At 37.8% G+C, this 22,568-nt stretch overlaps 1 protein-coding gene across 1 annotated transcript in view; it reads right to left on the bottom strand.

Moving 5' to 3' along the window:
* HOOK1 (hook microtubule tethering protein 1) overlaps positions 1-14,994 on the bottom strand; it is a 32,580-nt gene extending 17,586 nt beyond the window's left edge. Inside the window, exons 1-8 of the mRNA XM_063298031.1 lie at positions 14,777-14,994; positions 8,852-8,937; positions 6,283-6,355; positions 4,184-4,234; positions 3,375-3,507; positions 2,459-2,526; positions 1,996-2,058; positions 916-999 (exon numbers count right to left, since the gene is read on the bottom strand). Coding sequence (XP_063154101.1) covers positions 916-999; positions 1,996-2,058; positions 2,459-2,526; positions 3,375-3,507; positions 4,184-4,234; positions 6,283-6,355; positions 8,852-8,937; positions 14,777-14,827 — 609 coding nt within the window. The 5' untranslated portion in view covers positions 14,828-14,994. The remainder of the gene's footprint in view (positions 1-915; positions 1,000-1,995; positions 2,059-2,458; positions 2,527-3,374; positions 3,508-4,183; positions 4,235-6,282; positions 6,356-8,851; positions 8,938-14,776) is intronic.
* Positions 14,995-22,568: the final 7,574 nt, after the last annotated feature.

Below are 22,568 nucleotides of genomic sequence, written 5' to 3'. Positions count from 1 at the left end.
TGTCCAAGGCTGTCGTTGCTTTGAACGGTCATTAGGTGACCGGTCGTTAAGGGAGGACTACCTGCATATTAATTTATATTAATAACCAGGTCAAGGACAAGTATTACAGCTTACAACAGATTTATATATTAAATATTTTTAAAGGGTTTATTTCAAATACTCCAAACATTGTATAATAAACCCATACATGAGAAAAGCTACAAAATATAATTTCTAAAATCTGCAGTAAAGCACATCAAAAATAACAGTGAAAGACACATTTGGACATGTCTAGTTATTAGATATCATCATTTTCTAAATCAAAAGAAAGGAACAGAGGGTTCTGTAACTGTAGAGTCATATCTGAAAAAGCATTACTAGCAATTATTCAAACATCTGACCCATGTATCATTCTAGAAAAGCACAGGTTTGAATGCAGGAAGGTATCATTAAGCATCTTTACCTCTTAGTAGTGGTATGCTGCTTTAGGCAAAGTGATCAAAACAGGGTATTATTGCAAATATTGTGCCAAATAAAACTGCAGTTGTACTAAAGGTGATTACAAAAATTGATAGAGGTTTTATCTAATAACAAGTAGGAATATATCTATGAGTGCTTGGATTGTGTGAAAGGGGTCTCAAAAGCTGGCCAACTACTGACAATTTATTGGTATATAGAATTAAGATAAGAATATTTCCAGATAGTTTTTATTACGTATTAGAAGTTACTGTCATAAAAAAAAGTCCTTTAGAATTAAAAATAATGTCATAACATGGTGAATAGCACAACTAATAAAACATAGGAAAACAAAACATTACAGTGTTTAACCATAAAATACTAGAAGATGTTTTTAAGGAAATCTGATTTTAGGCACTTAAGGTAAACACTAATCAATTACATTTTCTTTACCAAATATACTTGGAAAAATGCGGTTACCTGCAGATCTAGTTCTTGACATCTTTGCTTCAATTCTTCTTTTTCTGCTAGTACTTCATTAAGTTCTTCCAGTGCTCTTTTCAGCTTTAAAAATGTTGAGATGATCATTTTCAGACAGTTAGCAAAACAGATTTCTTGACCTTATATCCAGCAGTCCCCACTAGTATAAAAAGTACTAACAGGTATTTAGGAAAAACAAAGAATTATGGGTAAATAGAAGGCTAGTTGGTAATGACCATACCTTCTAGATTTAATTGCTTAAGTAATCAAATCTGTCTCTGTCATATACCTTTCTGGTTCTGGGAGACCCTTTCTTATCTTTTTGTTCTTTAAAATAACCAAAATATTATTATCTCTGCAGAATCTACTTCTTTTGAGGCCACCATTAAACCCTGTTCTGGTTTTAAAATGCTTTTCTTTTTCTCCCCTATTTCTTTATGTCTTTGAGGGAACATGACTAGGTGGAACACGGGAACAGATAGGACAGCACGCTTAGTTAATAGTTAAACGAAGAAGTAAAATAACATTTACATAAACCTGTAAATGGTTTATAAAACATATAAACCACTTGTTTCTATATCTATATTCACTCAAATACGTCTATACAGTGGCACTAAATATATTTCTAAACCTGTCTCCCTGCCAGATCTTGGTTTAGGACTCCCGGCCTCTCTCAGACTTACCTTTCCACTCACACTGCCCAAGTTCCTCTCTCCTTGTTTCCCCCTTCCTCTGAAATATAAGCTGGGATGAGGTACTGCCATGCTTTGGTTGGCAGTCACTGCAGCCTTCTATGAAGATGTTAACTTAAAATCTACCTATTCCCTTAACAAATACAATTGCTTTCTCTCTTTCTCTCTGCTGAGCCATCAAACATAATGGACTGTGACAGGTCTGAAAAAAGCTAGGTGATTTTTATTACAGAACACAACATTTCTTCCAGTAATCATGTGTCCTATGAGGCTCTGTAGCAATCCAGGAATGACTGAGTACACACAAATGATAGATTCATTAACTAGAAATTCATCAAAAATTACAGTAAATGATTACTAAAAGCTGAAAAGATTGTGTATCGATTACCTGTTGCTCCAAATCACCAGATAAATCACTTGGAACAAAGCCCACAATCTCTTTGCTCATTAACTGCAACAATAAAAAAATGAAGGCAAAATTCATAATTATCTATGGTCTGAAAGAGACTAATAAGAGTAAGAGCACTAAAGAGACTAGCTGATATTTATTATTTTCCTTAAAATATATGAAACAGTCCATGTTCAATGCACACTTCATAAACTTTTTTCACTATGCCTTTCCATTGCCAAAGCGATTAAATGACATTATATAATATAAATTAACTATATGACGTATTTGAAATACATACACACACACACACACACACATACATACATATATATGAAAGATCACTAGAAATATTTGAGTGAGTAATATTAATTGCCTTGTCTCTACTGCAACGCTAGATAACTCCAGTCTATTTTTTTTTGGAAAAAGGAATCAATCCCAATTTTTCTGTTAACTTTCTTACCTCTTGAATAGCAGCCATGACAACATGCTGAACAGACTCCTCTAGTGTCATTATAACTTGTATATGTTCTAAAAGGCAAAAGTTGTTTTTTAATGATATATCCTATACAGCATGGAAAGGTCCAGGATACTTTACACATAAACAAAGAGCCTTGTCTGCAGTTCATTTCTGCAGTCTTCCCTGTAGCTGAATGCTTACCTATCCTACATTCTGCACTTCCAATGATGAAAGGAGAACTGCGGCAGATTAAAGATCTTAAGCAACATACCTTGCATTGCAGCCAACAGTATCCACCTGCTGATGGGACAGTAACTGCCAATCGGATAGAGTCCTGCTCCCTGATAGGAGAGGGGAGCACATAAACCAGAGGTGCACTGCAGCTCATGCAAGTTACACTAAACCATACATTGGTATGACATGTCAACACAGCCAATGTTAGCTGTGCTTTTGGTTCTAAACATGCTTAGTTAATTCTCAAAAGGAATTCACTTTCCAAAAATACATGTTGGATTGCAGTGGGCATGTCTGGACAACTTGGCTAAAACCACAAATGTGCACAGATGTTCTCTCCCTAGGCACTTCAACTGCAAACTACCAATCACTTGAATAAAGTACTAATGGTTCTCTTGCTGGAACAGACCAAAAGGGGTTTGTTCTGTTTTCCTTGTCTGGCTTGTTCTTGCTTGGGCACTGATTAGATGATAATGCATCTAAAAACATTAACCAGAATTGGTGCATTAAAAACTTATTTTGGTCTATGTATTGTATACTTTTCAAAAACATGCTTGAAAGGTGAAGATAAGTCTAAATATTACAAATTTCTACTTCACTGCACACAGAAATGAAGGAGATAATACTTCAGTTTCATTGATATAAAAATCTAACAAACTAAGCTGTTCAATCAGAGAACATTTACCTTGTTTCTTTTCACAGTTGACTGCACAGCCTAAAATGAGCTGCAATAACCTGCCAAGCTCTACTGGATTAGAATGTTCAGAGATTTGGTTTAAATCAGGAAGAAGATCTTCTGAGATTTGCTGAGTCAAAAACTGTAGATTTGAAAAAAGGAAATCCGGTATTACAATTTCATAATGAAATGTTTGTGTTGGGGGGTTGTGGTTGTTATTATTAGATTTCTATTCCAGCTTTCCTCCAGGAGCTCATACCACATGAAGTTTTTCTCCATAGCAACTAGGTTGGTCCAGGAGACTATGACTTGCCCAAAGTCACCCAATGAGCTTCAATATCTAATATCTACAGTAACTGAGACTCCCTGGTCCTATTCCAACACCTTACCCACTACAGTACACTGCCCTGAAGACACAAACTGAATTAGAATACTTTGGAAGAAGAATAAAGTTACCCCTTAGGTTTTTTTTATAGCAGAGGGCACTTCTTCATTCATACCTCACATTGATGTTACAATATTTACTGAAATTCACTAGTAACTAAACTTTTTTTTAAAGTAAATACTGATCATTACAGCATACTACCTAAAGTATTTCTCAAAAAGTATTTTCTCTTCCAAATAAATACATTTGCTTATAAAGTCCTCATAGAATAAAATGTTAGTAATAGAACATCAAAGTTAAGCTCATCCAAACAGGTTTTACAGGTATACAAGACATGTAATTAATAGACAAAACATTCTTCAAGCTGAGACTTGTAACTGAGATTATAGTAAACATATTGCATATTTTACTGATCATTGTGGTTTATTCATACCTCATGATAATAATCCATAATTCCTTGAAGAACCTTCTTCAAATTGCTAGCCTAAAATATTTAAAATAACAACTGAGTGAGAATACACTGTGAGAATACATTTTCATATATTTGAAAGTTATAATTAACATTTGAAAGTCAGAATTAACGTTCAAAAATGCAGCCTTTATTCAACAAATTTAACTCCTACAAATAGAATTGGCTTAGCTGCACGCTGCAATATATCCCTTAAAATACCATCATTGGAACAAAATCAGCTCCTGCTGAAAGAAAAATGTAAGTTTATATATGGGATCAATCCAAGCAGAGGGGACAGAGTAGAGACCAAACTGTAACACAATGCTTTCATAGCGTGAGCAGATGCCCAACGATAAACTTTTCTGTCTGCATTTTAGAATGGAAAATCTTATCTAATTTATTAGGAAAAATAGGAAATTGCTTTATATTTTGTTCAAACTTTCAAACTAGATACTTCTTTCATCCATTTATGCAGTAATTTTTCCATCTCTTTATTTCTCTCTTAAGCTTGTCTTTCGGGAGACATCTGGGAAGCAAAACTGTATTGGAGAAATAATGTTAGGCAAGGCTATCCTGTGACACCCTTCAATAAGAAGTCTGTCCAATGTCAATTAGGAGTTGGTCCCCTGGATGGGGTGAATTAGTTGACATACAATGCGCAGGCTTCCTACTCCAAAGCAAGTTCTGCTGCTGTTTTGTAAAAGGATTTTATGCGCTGTTTATAGCAGTTATTGTCAGGTGCTTCAATATATTTATAATAAAAATGTAAATTCATGAACTAAAATTTGTCCATAAAACAGAACTCAGGAAAAGAAGTGAAGCAAAATAGCCATGCATGCACATGCACATGCACTTGCACTTGCATGTGGAGAAAGCTGGAACCAACTTCTGAAAGCAGCTGTGTGAGTCTCAAAAAGCCACATATATACAGTAGTTGTTCTAATTGTCCGAAAAGAGGTGCTTCATATGTGTTCTTTTATATTGTGAAACATTCCTTTCTAAAGCTTTGCATACCTCTAGTGTTGCCAATCCCCATCAGCAGAGCTCCAGCATCACTTTCTACAGCAATATAATGTAAGGCAACTTAGGTTTCTTCTAAGAGTTTATTGTGCAGTGCAAAAATAATCCAAAGGTAAGGGTAAAATCTCAAGAACTTAACTTAGTTAGATCATGCACAAATCCATGCAATTTCTTGGCAAAAGAATGGAAGTGATTTGCCACTGTCTTCTTCCAGATTCTTTTTTGGTTTCCCAGAGCGGTAGGTGGCAGCAGTATTGCAACCGAAACTCTCCCCACGACCCGAGTTCGATCCCAGCGGAAGCTGGATTCTCAGGTAGCCGGCTCAGGTCGACTCAGCCTTCCATCCTTCCAAGGTCGGTAAAATGAGCACCCAGCTTGCTGGGGAAGGTGACGACTGGGGAAGGCAATGGCAAACCACCCCGCTACAGTCTGCCAAGAAAACATCGCGAAAGCGGCATCCCCCCAAAGGGTCAGGCATGACTCGGTGCTTGCACAGGGGACCTTTCACCTTTCACAGTCTAGCATACGGTGCTCTATTCACTGAATCTTCCCTCCAAATACAAACAAGAACTGACCCTACTTAGTTTCCAAGTACAGATGACATCAATCCAGGTGCTGCCATCTGCTGAGAAAGTACTGTATTCCAAAAATAACATCTTTATTTAACAAATTTAAGCTTGAAATAAACTGAGTATCTCCTGCTCTTCCCCCTTACTGCAGGTTGATGCTGAATTATTGTAATGATCAGGGTTTTCAAATGTCACCTATCAACAGATGTCACTGTTATTACTTGAACCCATAACCTCAAAATAATCAGGAAATTTGATCTGTAGGGGAAAAAAAAGCACAATCTGGTACTTGTATGTTTACTGTTCATATAATCTCCATACCAATCTGGGATCTTTCCCAAGAATATAAATAAGTTGAAAGTAGAAAGATACATGCAGCATGTTTGGTCTAGGCAGCCTCTGAATCACAAGCAAGCAATCTCAAATGATCTAAACTATGTTTATTTGTACTTTTAACTTATGTACATATATATTGATAAGATATTCCATTACCTTTATTCTCCAGCTGTCACCAACGTCTTCTTTAATACGGCTTAGCCAAGCTTCGTCAAACCAGGCAGGATCACTGAAATAAAAGCAGTCTCTACTTATTAAATATTGAAAAAAAAAAACCCTGAATTTCACCACTCAGCTTCAACCTTGTTTTTGTTGCAATACTAAGGAAACAAAGAGGTCTTATATGACAAAGCATATTGGACTGTATTCGGTGATACAATGTTTGTGGTTTAGGGGATGCTTCTGAAAATGGAATGGGGAGAAAGCACATTTAGCTCTCTACTCTAAAAACGGCTCTGTACCCGTGTTATAAAGTAAGAAAACAGAATAGCTATGAAGTGACAAGAACCCTAAGAGTACTAAAAGAGTATCTTACCTTCCAACTTGCAATGTTAACTTAACTGCAAGTGGAATCTCCATATCCTTCTGCACAGATATGTTTCTGCTTGGGATTCCAGGCAGCCAACCATGCCCTTCTTCAGGATACTATAAACTTTAGGGCACGGGTCCCCAACCCCCAGGCTGCGGGCCACACAGGAGGTGAGCGAATTTACAGCCTGAGTATTTACAGCTGTTCCCGATCGCTCGCATTACTGCCTGAGCTTCGCCTCCTGTCAGAGAAAGCAAGCCCATTGGCTGCTATCTCCAAACGACGTGAAGAAAAAAGAATAAAAGGTTGGGAAAAAGAGAAAGCGCTTGAATCATCCCGAAACCATCCGGGTCCGTGGAAAAATTGTCTTCCGTGAAACCAGTCCCTGGTGCCAAAAAGGTTGGGAACCGCTGCTTTAGGGTGTCTAGGAAGCCAATTCACTATTATCTCCCCATTCCCCTCTGTTTTTATTTTTCTTTCCCAATAGCAATATTCAATATTTTATGGTTTGTAAAGTTAATGACAATGTTCAGCTTTTACTGGACAGGATTATAGCCCTCAGAAGTATCTGTGTATGATTAAATACTGCTTTGTACCTCTACAAATGTTCTGAGCATGCTCTTATCTCCTCCATCTTTCCAGTCTCCTACTGCGGTCCAATTTCTATAATTGTCTCGGTCTCCCTATTTGCTCTCACAAGGAACAATATGGTAACGTATGATATTTTCAAGCTTAGTTTAATAATTCTTTTTAATAATTAAGTTAGAAGTCTCTTTTCATTCAACTGAGTTCATTCTTTAAAATAAAGGAAGTATTACCCTGATTCAGGAGTTTTCAAACTCTGCAACACACAAGCTCTTAAAATGGTTAAATGACTTTGTGCATCCCCCATGAATAAAACTAAATAAGTAATAATACTGTGATTGGCAGAGGGTTCAGTTGTGGCCGTCTCTCGTTTTGCTGAAGGATTAGCTCCCACTTGGCCCACAGAAGCCCACTCCAGGTTTGCCCAAGCAAAGAGGGAACCGATTTATCAGTCCTCCAGGTATGCCTGCACAAGCCTAATCAGCTTTAAGAGAGTTTTGCAACCTCCTTTACAGTTGTTTGCAACCTCCAAGAAGTCACCACCCAGTTTGAGGACTTCTATTCTTACTGAATAGCACTACCTGAAAGACATGGGAATGACCCTTTCACAGCACCTTACTGCAATTTTGAGTATTTTTTTTAAATGAATACAGCCCTTCAAACTAATATTGTGAAGGCTTTTAAGACAGTACATATGAAACTAGTGTAACAAGTATATTAATGATCAGTAAGACATACTGAATTTTACGTATTTTAAGGATTGTTATTTTATCTGCTCTTATTTTTACAAGGCTAAATTTTGGATGGTTTAGGTGGTAGGAGAGTTTGTGTGCTGTATATTCAACTACGATATGAAATACATGAAAATTATATTTTGTATAATTTAAATTACAACGTGCATTTTGATAAATCATTACTATTTTAAAAACAACACCCCCAAAACTAAACAAGGTTATAAAAGAAAAAAATTCAGAAAGTTATTCCCTGGTCATTTTGTGGCTTGACTACTGCGATGCTGTCTATATGGGGCTGCCTTTGAAGACCACCCGGAAGCTTCAACTGGTACAGAACACAGCAGCGTGAACAGTGATAAGCATGCCTCAGTATGCCCATGTAAAACCACTGCTTCATGAGGTGCACTAGTTGCCAGTTTGCTTCTGAGTGATTCAAGGTGCTGGACGTTACCTATAAAGCTCTATTTGGCATATGGCCTGGTTACTTGAAGGACTGCCTGTCTCCCACAGTATCTGCCTGGCTGATTCAATCTGGCAGCACTGGTACACCCCAGTTCCTTTGCTTAAACATTATCTATTGGGAAGAAGCGCACCTTCTCTGTAGCAGCGCCTACCCTCTGGAATGAGGTGCCCCCTGAGATCCAGATGGCCCTGACTTTGCTGTTGTTTAGAAGAGCTGTGTGAAGACCTGGCTCTTCACCTAGGCCCTTGGTGACAGACAGTGAGACCCCTTCTACCTGCTCTGTCATTCTTGTCATCTTTTATCTTTTTCTTCCTTGTAATTAGTTTTATTGTAATTTCTTTGTTTTGATTGTTGTGAGCCACCCAGAGTGATTGGGAGTTGGGTGGCATACAAGTTCAATAATAAATAACTTACATTTCATGAAGAACATGTGCCATGGCTACACCATTTGTTAAGTCCTGAACTTCTCTGCAGGATTCAGCAATATCAAATGTCTGCAACTAGAAGGAAACAAATCACAATGTGATTAGGATAACAAACTAATAAAAAACTTTCATCCTTATACATATAAAAATAGCCTGCTATATGTGGGTGCAAAGCAGGCTAGCTGGGTGGTGGATTTGCAAATTACATATGTAGAATAAATCTTTGCTCAAGCTTGTCAATAATCTCAATCCATCTGAACAGTACTCAGAGCAAACTTTTCATGTGTAGAGATATATTACAAGGGAGGGTACTGATGTCAATAACTTTGTTTAGACTACCTTATGAGCAAGAATTCCTTAAAATTTTAGTAGCTGCTTATGCATTCTTGAGACCACAGGTTTTATAGATGTTAAATATGTTTCATTTACAGAGTGACAGATAAGTCATAAAGATCAGAAATGTCACATGATTCATGTAATTAAATATTGTGCTCCAAATCAGATAATACAGAATTTTGATTAAGCTGGAAGCAGACGCTATACTTCTGCCCAGTGAAATTTTCTGTCAAAATTAATTTTGAGTAATTTTTCTATTATTGAAAATATTTCAGACAATATTTGAATATCTAAAAGTATTAGGTGGAATCCAATGTGCCACAACAGGATTTTGTCCTTTCTGCTGCCCTTCCCCTGTGTTTCTTGAGGACTGCTTGAGGGATCTGTAGACCCTAAGGAGTAGATTTGCAATTGCCTAAAGGACAACAGAGGGAATAGCAATCCTCCCTCTTCTATTATGTCAAGAAAACCAGTTTCTATTAATGGAAATACACCTTTAGATTCTGGTCATAGTTTTATTCTCTACCCCGCTTTCTTAAAGAGAATCCTTTGTATTGCATTACTATCATACTACGGGGAGAATCTGAAAAGTTAGGATGTACCTTTATTGTTCCAGCACAGGGCATCAGAAGGAACCTGTTTGCTACAACCTTGCATATGCTATAATATACTTAGGTGGCAGCACCTATTTCATCTTTGCTAACCTCAAAAATACCTAAGTAGGGAACAAGTTACTTGTTAATGGCAGAATACCAGGAAATCCCAGGGCTGTAGGCAGACTGGGAAGTCAAAACAACATCCTGGATGCAGGCAATGGGAAACCACTGTTCCCAAGAAATAGTTGCTATCAAGTCAACTTGAGCCAGTATTTATCTTATATGCTGATAGAATTTTTTAAAAAAATCCTATCATGCAGTTTACTCAGATGTATTTATTTAGCCAGCTGACTACATTGCAACTCAGCTCTACTAACTTTATTGGACTGCAAACATAGTAACTCTTTAAGAAAAGGTCATTCAGCTGAATCTTTTGTTTCTGTCTGGTACTGGTTTATGTTATCTGCACTGGAACTAGTGGTCCATTTTTAATTTAACAGAATTCCAATGGTCCATCAATATGTTTCAATTTAATAAATCAAATCATGGGATATATCTTATCAGTTAAAGGATAGCTAATTTGTTGAACGAACTCTTGCTATGAAATCTGACCATGAACTCTTAAGAGATTCCTAAGAGATAAGGAACCCTTAAGATTCCTAATCCAGCAGGAGTTTTCTGCTGCGTATTTTAATTTCCCCAGCATTTCTATATTCTTACAATCCTGTTTATTCTTAGGCAAGTGAAAATGATCCATATGCCCTTGGTCCTCATTCTAAGCCTAAATTAAATTAAATCTACATAAACAGTATATCCTATCAAGTTTAAATATAAGAAAATACAGTATAAATGTGTCCTTTTGCAAAGAGATAAAAATTGTAAACTCTAGAGGAAAATGGGTGCCAGTAACATGGAAAAATATTAAGAGTAAGTAATTACTGCTTCTCGACAGGGGCATCTGCAGTAGAAAACGTAATCAGACGTGGTCCCCATGTTATTAGTTTTTTGTAAACTTTGAAAAAACAGATTTGTTTTGGAGAACATATGAAATATAAAGTGACACCACTGGTTTGTTGTTATTATGGTTAATTGATTTTATAACTTTTAATTTTATATTATGGACATCTTATTATATTTTTATTGTAATGTTACTGTTTCATTGATTGCAACAAAATCATTGTTTACTACCTACAATTTGTGGACAGCAGCAGCAAATATAAATACCGAATAAATAAATAACTAAATAAAGATTTACAGCTGCAGAGGAGGAAGTACTGTATCATTTTGCTTTAAATAGTATTAAGTTTTATAATCTGGAACTACAGGGGAAAATTGAGATCCCCCCCCCAAAAAAAAAGTAATTCTGCAAATCTGAGGAGAACCTAAGTGTTACAACAGGTATTAAGATTTGCAGAGATGTGGAAAGACCAACTGTTATGAATGTGAACTTTCACCTTGCTGCCAACTATTAGGATGAAGAAATGCAAAGGGATGTAAAGTGACAAAAAACGTTAACAAAACCAGTTTTTCTACCCCTTCCCTCTACCCTTTCACACTTCCAATAGGCCTTGTTCTTGCTATCCTTTAGCTTAATACCCAAAAACTCTCTGGTACAATGCAGAGAAAGATTTAAAAAAAAACTAGTTATGAACTATTTTGGATGATTGGGAATGGCTAAAACAATGTTTTTCAAATTATGTGCCATGGATCACCAGCATTCTGCAGAAATGAACAAGTGTCCTGTGTAAGAACTTCTCTGATTGTCTAACTGCCTGGTGACCAAGAATTTTAGGAGGTGATTGGCTAGGGAAAACCTGGCTTTGTTTTTGTTGTTCTGTCTTAAAAGTATTTTTCTGCTTCACTAGGCTACAAACTTAGAAGCACCAGTCATTTTTATTCATTTCTCTACAGTAGGATAGGAAGTCCTGGAGTCTCTTACAAAATACAAAACGACCACCTGCAGCACCTGAGTGACTCATGCTCCCTTCTTTTAGAATACTGCCCTCTAACAAACATTGGGTATTCTTGGGTTCAAAGTCCATTTGTAACTATAGTCAACCCAGTCAGTGGTAGTCCATGAACATGAGAATCTGACTTAGTTTCCAACTGTCACCTGAAAACAAAAAATGAACAAAGCTCCACTAAATAGTTTTTGGATTTAGATCAAAAAGATCTAAATGTGAGTGAAACACACTGTTCAGTCAGATGCTACCCTAGATATGACAAAACATCCCAGCATTCTTTCTAATATTAAGCAAATAAAAGCAAAACACTCATCCCATTAAAGGTGTTTTTTTTTTAAAATAAATAAATGGACCATCGACCCACAGCTCTTCTTTTATAGAAGAGAAGTGGCTGTTGGGAGATAAAGTACTTGCTATATATGAGTCATCCCTGTACCATTATTAGTTTTCACTGAATCAACGTTTCAACAGTTGGATTTTTTTTAAAAATACCTATTTTTATTTTTAAAATTTCTAATCAAAATTTCAATATAAAAACCTTCTTCCCCTCAACTAGTAGATATGTATTTTGTCAACATATTGAAAACCCTAAAATGTTCCAGAATAAAGTAAATAAGAGATTATTTTAGCCCAATGCTATCCAAATTGGTGAATTTTGTGAAAATGCTCAGAGTTGTTTGGTGTATGGCAGCCTACAAATATAATAAAAGCAATATTTACTTAGTCTCTCTATGTCAAACACAGACTTCGTTGCAGTCACCATTTCTGTAGATTTGTAATTTGTATGACAAAAGTTAAAAACACCTATATGGAACAATTTTAATCAGTAAACTTGAAAATTAAAGTCACAGTTACTTACTTTTGACAGTATTTTGATTCTGATGTAATAAAAAATAAATAATTAAAATGGTAGCTTTTACTTGCTATGTTGTAAATTACATTTTATCCCTAGCAATATGAGAACACTTCCATGAAAAAAAAAGGGTATTACTGCTCTGGCCCAAAGACCACTTAAAATTACTGTTAACAGCTACAGTTAGCGTCATCCTCGAATCACCCCATCACTGATGTCTATCTTAAACTATCCACCTACCAACTGTTTATGATGTGCAGCATTTCTGAAACAAATAATCAACCAAACATAACTTCTTCATCATCACATACAAGAAATCAGTAAAAAGACACCTTTAATCAGGCTTCTAGTATGCATACTGTAATTCACTTAAAACCTTTCTACCAAAATAAAAAAAGAGCATAATGGCATATTTACCCAAACACCACCAGTAAATTCATAAAACACACACACACACACACACATACAAACCCCAGAGATATTAGGCTATCTGACTGCAGTACTGTACTAGATAATAAATTAAACAGAACTTGGTGGAATGTATGTGGAAATTTATAGATATAGCATTGGGTTACACATATTGTTTATTATTTATTAGAATTAGATTATTTGAATATTGTTTGTTTTAAATATGATATTGTAAATGAGATTTTTGTACTATGTAAATATTTAATAAGGAAGATTGATAACAACTTGCTTGATTTCTCCGAACAACACATTAAGGAGATGAAAGAATAAGGGGACATTAATTGCATATAAACCTGTCATGTCATGTTTATTCATTTGCAGTACTTTTTCAAATATCGTTTTATTTTCTTTAACCAGCAATTTTATAACTTGTGAGAGGACAAAAAACAACCAAATAACTTGCAATGAAAGTTAAAGAAGTTTCTAATTCCAGAGCAAGATAGAACCTGCTTCTGGAAACAGCAGACAGGCTCATCCTCTACATACATGCTCAGAAATGCCTGCCACAGAACTCTAGCATGCATATTTTCATTGTCCTTACTTGTAGATCCTGCACAGTAAAATTCAACTTAATTCACACAGAATGTATGCATTCCTGTGGCATCAACACAGATTCACAATTCACTATTGTGTTGAATCAGACTGAAGATGTATGTTGTCCAGTCTATATCCAATTCCCACAACAGCTAATGAAATGCCTAAAAAAGTCATTTTCAAAACCAAAACCAAACAAAAACTGAAAACCCAAAGCCCAAAGTTTTCCATTTCTAATATATTAAAAATCTTTGACATCTCTAAAAGATAACATTTTCACACAAGCTAAACCTGGCTTTGACAGAACTGAAAGGATAATGTGAACTCCATATTAACTATTATATTGATTAGATTCCCCTCCCCCCCTTTAACAAGCACGTGTTTCTAAAGGTGATGTGTAACATTATCTTCCATTTACAATTTCTCCATGATTTCCTACTGCTACTTCCTAGAAAATCTAGTATGGAAGGAAAACAAGATTCACTCCATAATGACTTTTGAATGGCAGCACTAGAAACCTGTAAGTCTAAAAGCCAGACGTCAATTTAGGGTTGAGGTCAAAAGCCCACTTGCCCCCCCAACAAACAGGATACACCGGAGAGTCGCTGAGTATCACAGAGAAGCATTTCACTGAACTAAACTTCTTGAGACACACCAAAGGGACATCCCTGCAAAGAGGTTTGTATAGACACACATATATCAACACACATACGTTGCACCCAATGAATCCGTGCATTTTTGCAAAATAAAGATCATGGCAGAGTTAACACGCAGGTCACAGAAGCGGTTGTGGGGAGCCAACTACAGCGTGTTGGGGCAGAGTGGATAATGGCTCCCTGAACGCAAAGCGGGCATTTAGGATGTGCAAAGGGCAAGAGAAGCGAAGAGGGAGACCACCGCAGGGTCAATCCCAAATATTGGATTTGCAGCTCAGCTCCAGGGCACGTCCCTTCAGCGGGCGCTGTGAGGAAGTGCGCCTCCCCCACCGGCCCCGACCTTGGGTCATCTCGCGAAGGCGAGTCCGAAGGGCGCGGGACCGGCTCGAGGCGGCGAGGAGGGCGCGGCGTGGGATCGTGAGGGGGACGGGGGCGATGGGGCTCCAGCTCGAATTAGACTAGGGGGCGGGGGCTGCCCCCCTTTCCGCCCCACCGCCCGCCACTTACCCAAAGGATGAGGCTGTCGCACAGCAGCTGGTCTGCAGGCTTCCCTTCCATGACGGCAGCCTCCTCGCGCTCGACGACGACGGTGGCGGCTCCAGCAGCAGCGCCGCCACCAGACTCTCCTGCGCAACGCACAATGCACCAACCGGACTTACGCTCAGAACAATGCGCAGGTTACGTGTCAGCCGCGGCTGGTGTCACCTTAACGTTAACCACCCCCACCTCCCTCATCGGGCTTTTCCCTGAGGATTCGGGCGGGTGTTTGACGCAGGAGCCGGCCAATTAGCAGCCACGGAAACCAGGCCGGCGAGGCTTATTGGGCTACTTCCAGCGTCCTTGGAATCAATCCAGGAGGCGGCTCCAGGGGAGATTTGCGGCGCAGGCGTTACAAACGGGAAAGGAGGGGGGAAATACACCACAGGGATTTGCTACAGCGCCCTCTGCAGGAATGATGCGAAAGCGCTTGATCCCGTTGAGATCCAAACACGAGTGGACGAGATGAAGCTCTTCCGTGGTCCTCCCACGACGCTCCTATCGGGCATTAGTCGCAGCTTTGGGAGCTGTCCTGTCCATGCATCCACCGTTTCTTCTGCTCTCATTAGGACGTTTCCCCTCTCTCGCAGCATCTGATAGAAACCTGGTGGATTGCGAATCAAGCACTAGGTAGGCTTATACCTGAAGACACAGGTAGGGGACCAGCGGTCTCCCATTTGCTTTAGGGAGCAAGTTTGTGGTCTCTTCCTCATCGCTGAGATAAAGCACAATCCTTCAGCCTTTGGGCCAGGGGAAAAGCACCCTAACAGAACTTCTGTTGCTAATCTGTTTTGCCACAGTTATGAGGCCAGCAGATGCTTCTGTCCATACAGTATTATTGTGGGCCAAGTTAAGGAAAGGAATTGGTGGATTCTCATGGCTTCCTTCGTTTCACCTTCTACTAAGCTTCACCTGCTGGAGGAAAGCAATTCTAAATCATTCTCCATAAGGCTATGGGGCAAATTTAGACAGAGGCTTAAAACAGCTGGTATTATGTAAGTATGTATGTGCCTTTGAGTCAGTGTTAACTCCTGGAAAATGCCTGGACTAGTCCCTGCTGCAGTTTTCTTGGCATGGTTTTTCAGAAGTGGTTTGCCATTGCCTCCTTCCTAGGGGTGAGAGAGACTGACTGGCCCAAGGTCACCCAGCTGGCTTTGTGCCTAAATCGGGACTAGAACTTGCAATCTCCTGCTTTCTAGCCTTAATCACTACACCAAACTGGCTCATATATACACACACAGGCACACACGTGTGCACACGCACACACACAGAAACACACATCCGAAATAACATGATGGAGACTTTAATATAAAATAATTTAGCTTAAGACTGAAACCTTTATTATGAAATAAATACCTTGATGTATGCTCTTTCTTCATTTTTTTATTTATTTCCAATGTTATATTTAATTCTGAAGAAAAAGTCAAGTAATCAAAATGCTTGTAACATTAACATTTGAAACTATAATTAATATTGATAGGATATCCACTTATTTGTATTCATTACTCTAAGGCACCTAAATAATAGAATATTAAAAATCTAAGTATATTACATAAATATCATTGTATTGAAATAACATTGTATTAAAACTGAATAGATGGAGCATTAGATGGTCTATATGGCTAGTTTAATAATATGATAAAGGATCGAGCTAGATCTATATTAAAACTTTATGGATATATCTTCAGTTCTTCAAATCTCACTCATTTAATTACTATATTGTATATTTTTTTCTTATTATATTAGCACTCTTATTTTTGGTTGTACTTTATCATCTGGTTGTTATATTTCACTAGTAAAATGTTTTTTAAAAACCCTAAAACTGAATCTGAAAACAAACGAACAAACAAAACAGCAGGTTTAACCACATGAGAAGTTGTCCTACTATCCAATGATGGGCACTAGACAGAGACATGCAGGTTGAAATGGGGAGGAGCCAGGTGCTCGTCACAGCCTGTCCTGGGCCTGCTGCCTGTTATTTCTGAACACAAGTACATCACTTTTCTGAGAATGTGCTAAACCATTTTCAGAAATAGCCCAGCTTACAGGTAACAGGTACAGAGAAGGAGTTCAGGAAAAAGTGGGAGTTTGGCTCCTCCTGCTCAGCTTGACCCCTTCCCTGTGCCTGCCGGCCACACTGTTTCTGAGCACAGTTGTGATGCTCTTCCAAGAGAACATGAAACCCATGTTCAAAACTGCAGCCCAGGTGATGGCTGTGGGGTGAAGTGGAAGAAAACAACCTATAAACTCTTGAGATGGAGGAAAGACAGGTGATAAATGTAAGGAATGGTTCAGCAGCATCTAGAGGAGTGGAGGGCTTCCCACAATTGACTTCAAATGTTTTCCAGTGAAAGTATATTAGCTATTCAAACAGCATTTCTAAGACTGAACTAAGGAAATGAATGTCTACTTTTCATGTTAAGTGGAGAATGCATGATAGACACATGTTTATTTTCACTAGGAACTTTACTAGGACTATAATAAAATACAAACAATCCGTGACCTGTTGGGTCATCATTTCAGAAATATTTCCTTACCTAAACAGAGAAACAGAATGACCGTGGGTGGATTGGTGACCAAATTAGATGCTACATCAAGCCACAGCAGACAGTGCAAATGAGGCAGACTCCACTTTTGTTATTCCTCACGTAGCACGTAAACGATACACCTACCAGAGAGACCAAGTGTTCCAGAGAGGTGCTTCATGAACAGCTTTCTCTTCAAGTTGAATACTCTTGCAATTAAATCCTGTCGGATCATTTGGCTGCTGATTCAAAAAAAAATTGTTGGATTTCTAGCCAGTTTGTTTGTTTGTTTTTTATAGTAAATTTTATTAAGTTTCCAGAGAAGAATAAAAACTACAGAAAAACCAAAAACTACAAAGAAAGAAAAAAAAACTAAAAAGGTGAGGAAACAGATTTTTTTTTCCCAATTTACAAAAAGATATGGCTTCCGACTTTTAACAGCAAGGATATACAAAAATTTCCATAATCAATCTCTTTATATTAAACCAAGACACCACATTATTTCTATAAATCATTCCACTCTAACACATAATAAAAATCACTAAGTACAGTTACTCCTCCCCCTTATATTAAAGAGAAAAAAGTTCATATAAACCTCCTAAACATCTTTCTCCCCTCCAAAAGACAACACATATTTAAATATTCCCTTCCTACCACTATTCTATGCATTTCTACTATAATAAGAATCAAATTAAAAAGCAGATAAGTTGTCTGCTATTATACTTAATAATACAACAATTTTAATAATCCCAATTTTAATAAACCCAAAAAGCAAAGACAATTCAGAACAGTAATTCCGTATCTTTAAAAGCAAATAACATCAATCAAATCCTTAAAGCAAACTAGAGAAACATTCTTCAATCCTTATCTCACTTCAAAATAAATCAAAGCAGTTACATATCCCCACAATGTGCACATAACTTTTCTCTTGAAAGAATCAAACAGCCCAACTGCGCCCCCTCAAAGATTCCAGGTTCTTTTCATGGCATTCCAACAGAAGATCAATTTTACATATGGGTTGCATATCACTCTCTCCTTTAGATTTCTCCAACCCCGCTATCCAATCTTCATCCAGCATCTCGATAAAAATCCCAGTCTCTCTTAAAAAAGACCTTTCTATCACTCTTAAATTCCTCAATTTCATCCACCACATCCCCAACCTAATGGCACATTTTAGATCTCATATTTTCCACAAAGCCCTGGATATCTTGCATAAAAGCTTGATAGAAGTCAGAAGAGATCTGTTTAAAATCTTGGTGGAAGTCAGAAAGAATCTGTTTGAAATCCTCCATGTCTCACACAGTAGATTATGGTGCCCCCTAGGCGCTTAACCAGAGAAAGTTGAAGATATGAAAGAGTTCCGGAGTGTGTTTACTTAAAGTGAGAGTGAGATAGCAGACAGTTCTCAAGGGAAAGTGAAAACAGAAAGCTGAAGGTTCAAATCAGCCTATTCAACATGTAAGAAAATGCTAATATCTTCAAATTTAATACAAAAATAACAACAGGAAGACAATTGTTTACTCTCAATCCTCCTTTATATTTGGAACAAAAGCAAAATCCAGAAGTTAAAAAAAAATTAAAAAGTAATCCCAAAAATGTTAAGCACCAAGAGAACCAGCTTCTCCTCACTGTAGAAAGTCTCTCTTGGGGTATGTATACTTAAAAAAAAATACAAATTGGTGATTTAGAAATGGGGTGGCCAGTCTTAGTGTCCCTTTAAGGCTACAGTGCGGCTTGGAAAGTGATAAAGTCCCTGCCTCCCAGCTGGCTCTTACCAGTCGAACATGAAATGCTGTTTGCAATCTTCTGGCTGCAAGCAGCTGTCTGGAGGACAGATAGGATGATTCCAGGTATTCTCCTTGATCTGGAGAACTTTTCTGGGCTTCAGGAAAACCTGCCTGAGCCCGAGAAAAGTTACGACATTGGCAGCTCCACCTGCTGAACCCATGGGCACAGCTGTTCAGTCTGCCATTCCCACTGGAAGCCCAGATTTCTGGCCAGTTTGGATTGCATGTCATTGTAATGAAAAATGAAGCATTGCCATATTTCCGTATATGCATCATGGGGTCTTGACATTGGTCCATCCTGTATCTCACTCCACTGACAAATATTGAAGAGAGGATGATGAACCTTCTGAATTTGTTCTTTTGCAAGTCAAAGGGATGCAATGTATGGGTTTTGTTGTTGTAGTAGGTTCTCCAATAATTCAACAATCTCACGTTGAATTCCATCATTGTGGAGTGTACCAATCTCAATTCTACACTCTCTTGAGGAGCCATGAAGTAAATTTGAAGGAATTTGGCTTGCTGGTTGGGGTCTGGCATTAAATGTCCAATGTAATGATGAATTTGCCCTTGAATAATCACAGAAGAGGTACCCCAGTTCTAATGCTGCACTGGAGCTGTTCCTCTGAGTTGAATCACACATACTGCTGGCACGCTTATTCAGCAGATGTTTTTACTGCAACAAAGCGGAGAGGCACAGCAAAGTAGACTAGCTCGCTGCTTTCAGCAGGAGGTTGTCAAGGTAGAACACCTTGTTTTCCTGTATCAAGGAAACCTGTGTTGAGGCAGCTCCACCAAAGTGAACCATTTGGCAGTCCTCTAATGTCAATTTTAAAAATCTGGCTTACTGCAGTGCTGCTGAGACACTGAGGCAAAAATACCGAGACTTACAGAAAATGATTCTTTACCTCTCTTAGTTCATTGGATAACTCAAATGTGTGAATGTAAGATCAGTTGCTTGCAGAATCAGATCAATCTAGTAATTTCTAATACTCAACACAGTAGTCCCCCAGATGCTTCCGTAAAGTGAAAGTCTCCCTCCAGTTATGCTCAACTCCCAGTGGCAACATGAACATAGCCCTGTAGTTTTCTTAGCTACAATATGGAAGAGATTTCCCATTGCCTTCTTCTAGGATGTATTTGACTTCTCACTCTAGCCTACAGCCCTAGAATTTCCTGATGGTCTTCTTTCCAAATACTAACAAAGTGTGAGCCTGCTTAATTTTTTGGAGATGTATTGCTCAGGGCTGCCACCTACCTGCAAGTACAAATTACAGCAGCAGCCCTTTCCTGTTGTTTGTTCCCAACCATTTGGTAGTTAGAGGTACATAGCCATTAAATAAGGGTAGATTTTAAGTATGCAGCATTCTCTGGTGATCCTGAGACATACATTGAATTCTCTTTAGTCTCTTGCCAGATCTGGAATGGCTTTCCCTGGCATTTGGGGAAAGAACAGTAGAATGCAGAAGAAAATGCCTTGCATTTGTAACCCAGAATAATTTAGAAATATATCTGAAAATTCAAGCTTGCAAATCCCAGTGATTGATAGGATAATAAATATGATAAAATAAGGTATTTGTTTCTGAAAATATAAATGTGAAGTAAATATGTTCAAAACAACACACAGCAAGTGGGAAGCTTGCAAGAAAATTCTGATCATGTTGCTCCCATAAACATTTTAATTAGTAGCTTTTTTGTATTATAGAGCAGGGAGCTGGACTCAATAGTCTAAAGGCCCTTTTCAAATCTATGATAATATGAAAGCAAGGAGACTTGTTGGTCATAGCTAACTTGTGCCACTGAATTCAGAGAATCTGTCTTGAGTATTAATAGAGCTACTTTGAGTAAGCTTTGACCAAGCCCATTTTTGTACTTATTTACATGTTTTATTACTGTTTATTCCTCTTACTAATGTCTGTTACATTTTCTAAAACAAAACATTTTTAATAAACACTGAACATGTTGCCCATCTTTTAAAATGTGCCAAATGAACAAGTCTTTATTACAGCCAAAGGCCAAAGATAAAAGGTGTAAGTGAAAACAGCTGGAAAATCATTAAATAAAAGTAGAATAACATAGGCAATTGTAATAGTTAGAATAAAAGTATTGTACAACTGTAGGAGACCTTTCACCAATTGACACTTAATTTTCACGGCTGCTGCACAGTATTTTGCTAGGATCTGAGTCATAAACAATTTACAACCTGAAAAAAAGGATGAACATACAAGTATTCTTAGATTGCCCAGGGTACTGATATAAAAGAGGCAAGAGACAGGCATTACAAGTATCTTTATAGATGATAAAATAACACATGTAGGATTCTTTCAACATCTGCAGTTCCACATGGGCAAACATGTTTCTTGAATGGGATTTTAGAGTATCTTCCCCGTAATAATGCAGAAGGCAGAATAGTATGCCTTGCCCCAAAGAAAGCTTTCCTTAATTTGAGGAATGTCAGTGAAGAGAGATAATGTCAGTGAAGAAAGAGATTCTTTTATTCGTTGTAAACTGCCCAGAGTCGTTGCATGAGATGGGCGGTGGAGAAAATAAATAAATAAATGCCTATTTCCGAAAGCCCTGCATCTTGGTGACAAGGTATATACTTCCACCTGAAATTCAGTGTCATTAAATCTTTGGAGAAGTGTATGTTTGGCATGGTCACAGCCCAAGACTCATAGAGATTCTGATGATAACTCATAAGTCATTTGTTTTTGTTTTATGACACTGTTCCAGCTTAAGGGACAGTCATCTATCATTATTAATGGAAGTAGTCCCAAGTGGAAGAACTGGACCTTCAGCCAGTAGTTTAATAATTGGCCTCCATGCCTTAACCTCAATTTCAGGCATCCCTGTTTCTAGCCTGAGGAAGGCATTGGCCACCCTTCTGGGTGCTGCTAGTACAGATCTTAGAAATTTAGTTTGAAGAACCTATGCAGCATTGTTCCTAGCATAAAGGCCCACCTGGGCCAAGGTTTAGCTTTAAACAAATTCCAAGATCTGGTATTAATTCACCTCCTTTGGTAAAACAGAATCGTGTGATGGCATTTGCAGATCTTAATGCAGTCTGGGAGACACAGTCATGATGGGCCCTCCATGTTCCCTTGGAGTGGAAAACCAATATGCCAAATTTATGATTTTTCCCATTTTTTAAAAATCCACCATTCTTATTTAATTCTACTAATCGTTCCTCTAGGTGCTTAGTATTTAAAACCTAATGTCAAATTCAAGCTGGTGCTCATGATTTGCATAGCAAACATCCTCAGTTTTAATTTTTCTAGGACTATCTTTTATTTTTGTTTCTTTAGGCTAAATTTATTTTTTTCACACATCCCTACCTTTATTTTCCTTTTAGTGTCTTTATCCATTGTCTAAATATTATCAACTTCATTTAACTTTGTGTATGTGTTCAAAAGTACTGCCCTGCAAATAAGGTTGCCTATTGTTTTTTATTTA

This window comes from Candoia aspera, chromosome 3, assembly GCF_035149785.1.
Source record: "Candoia aspera isolate rCanAsp1 chromosome 3, rCanAsp1.hap2, whole genome shotgun sequence".
In the NCBI taxonomy this organism is placed as follows: domain Eukaryota; kingdom Metazoa; phylum Chordata; class Lepidosauria; order Squamata; family Boidae; genus Candoia; species Candoia aspera.
Note: the sequence above shows the minus strand (reverse complement) of the source record. Positions and strands in the feature narration are given on the sequence as shown.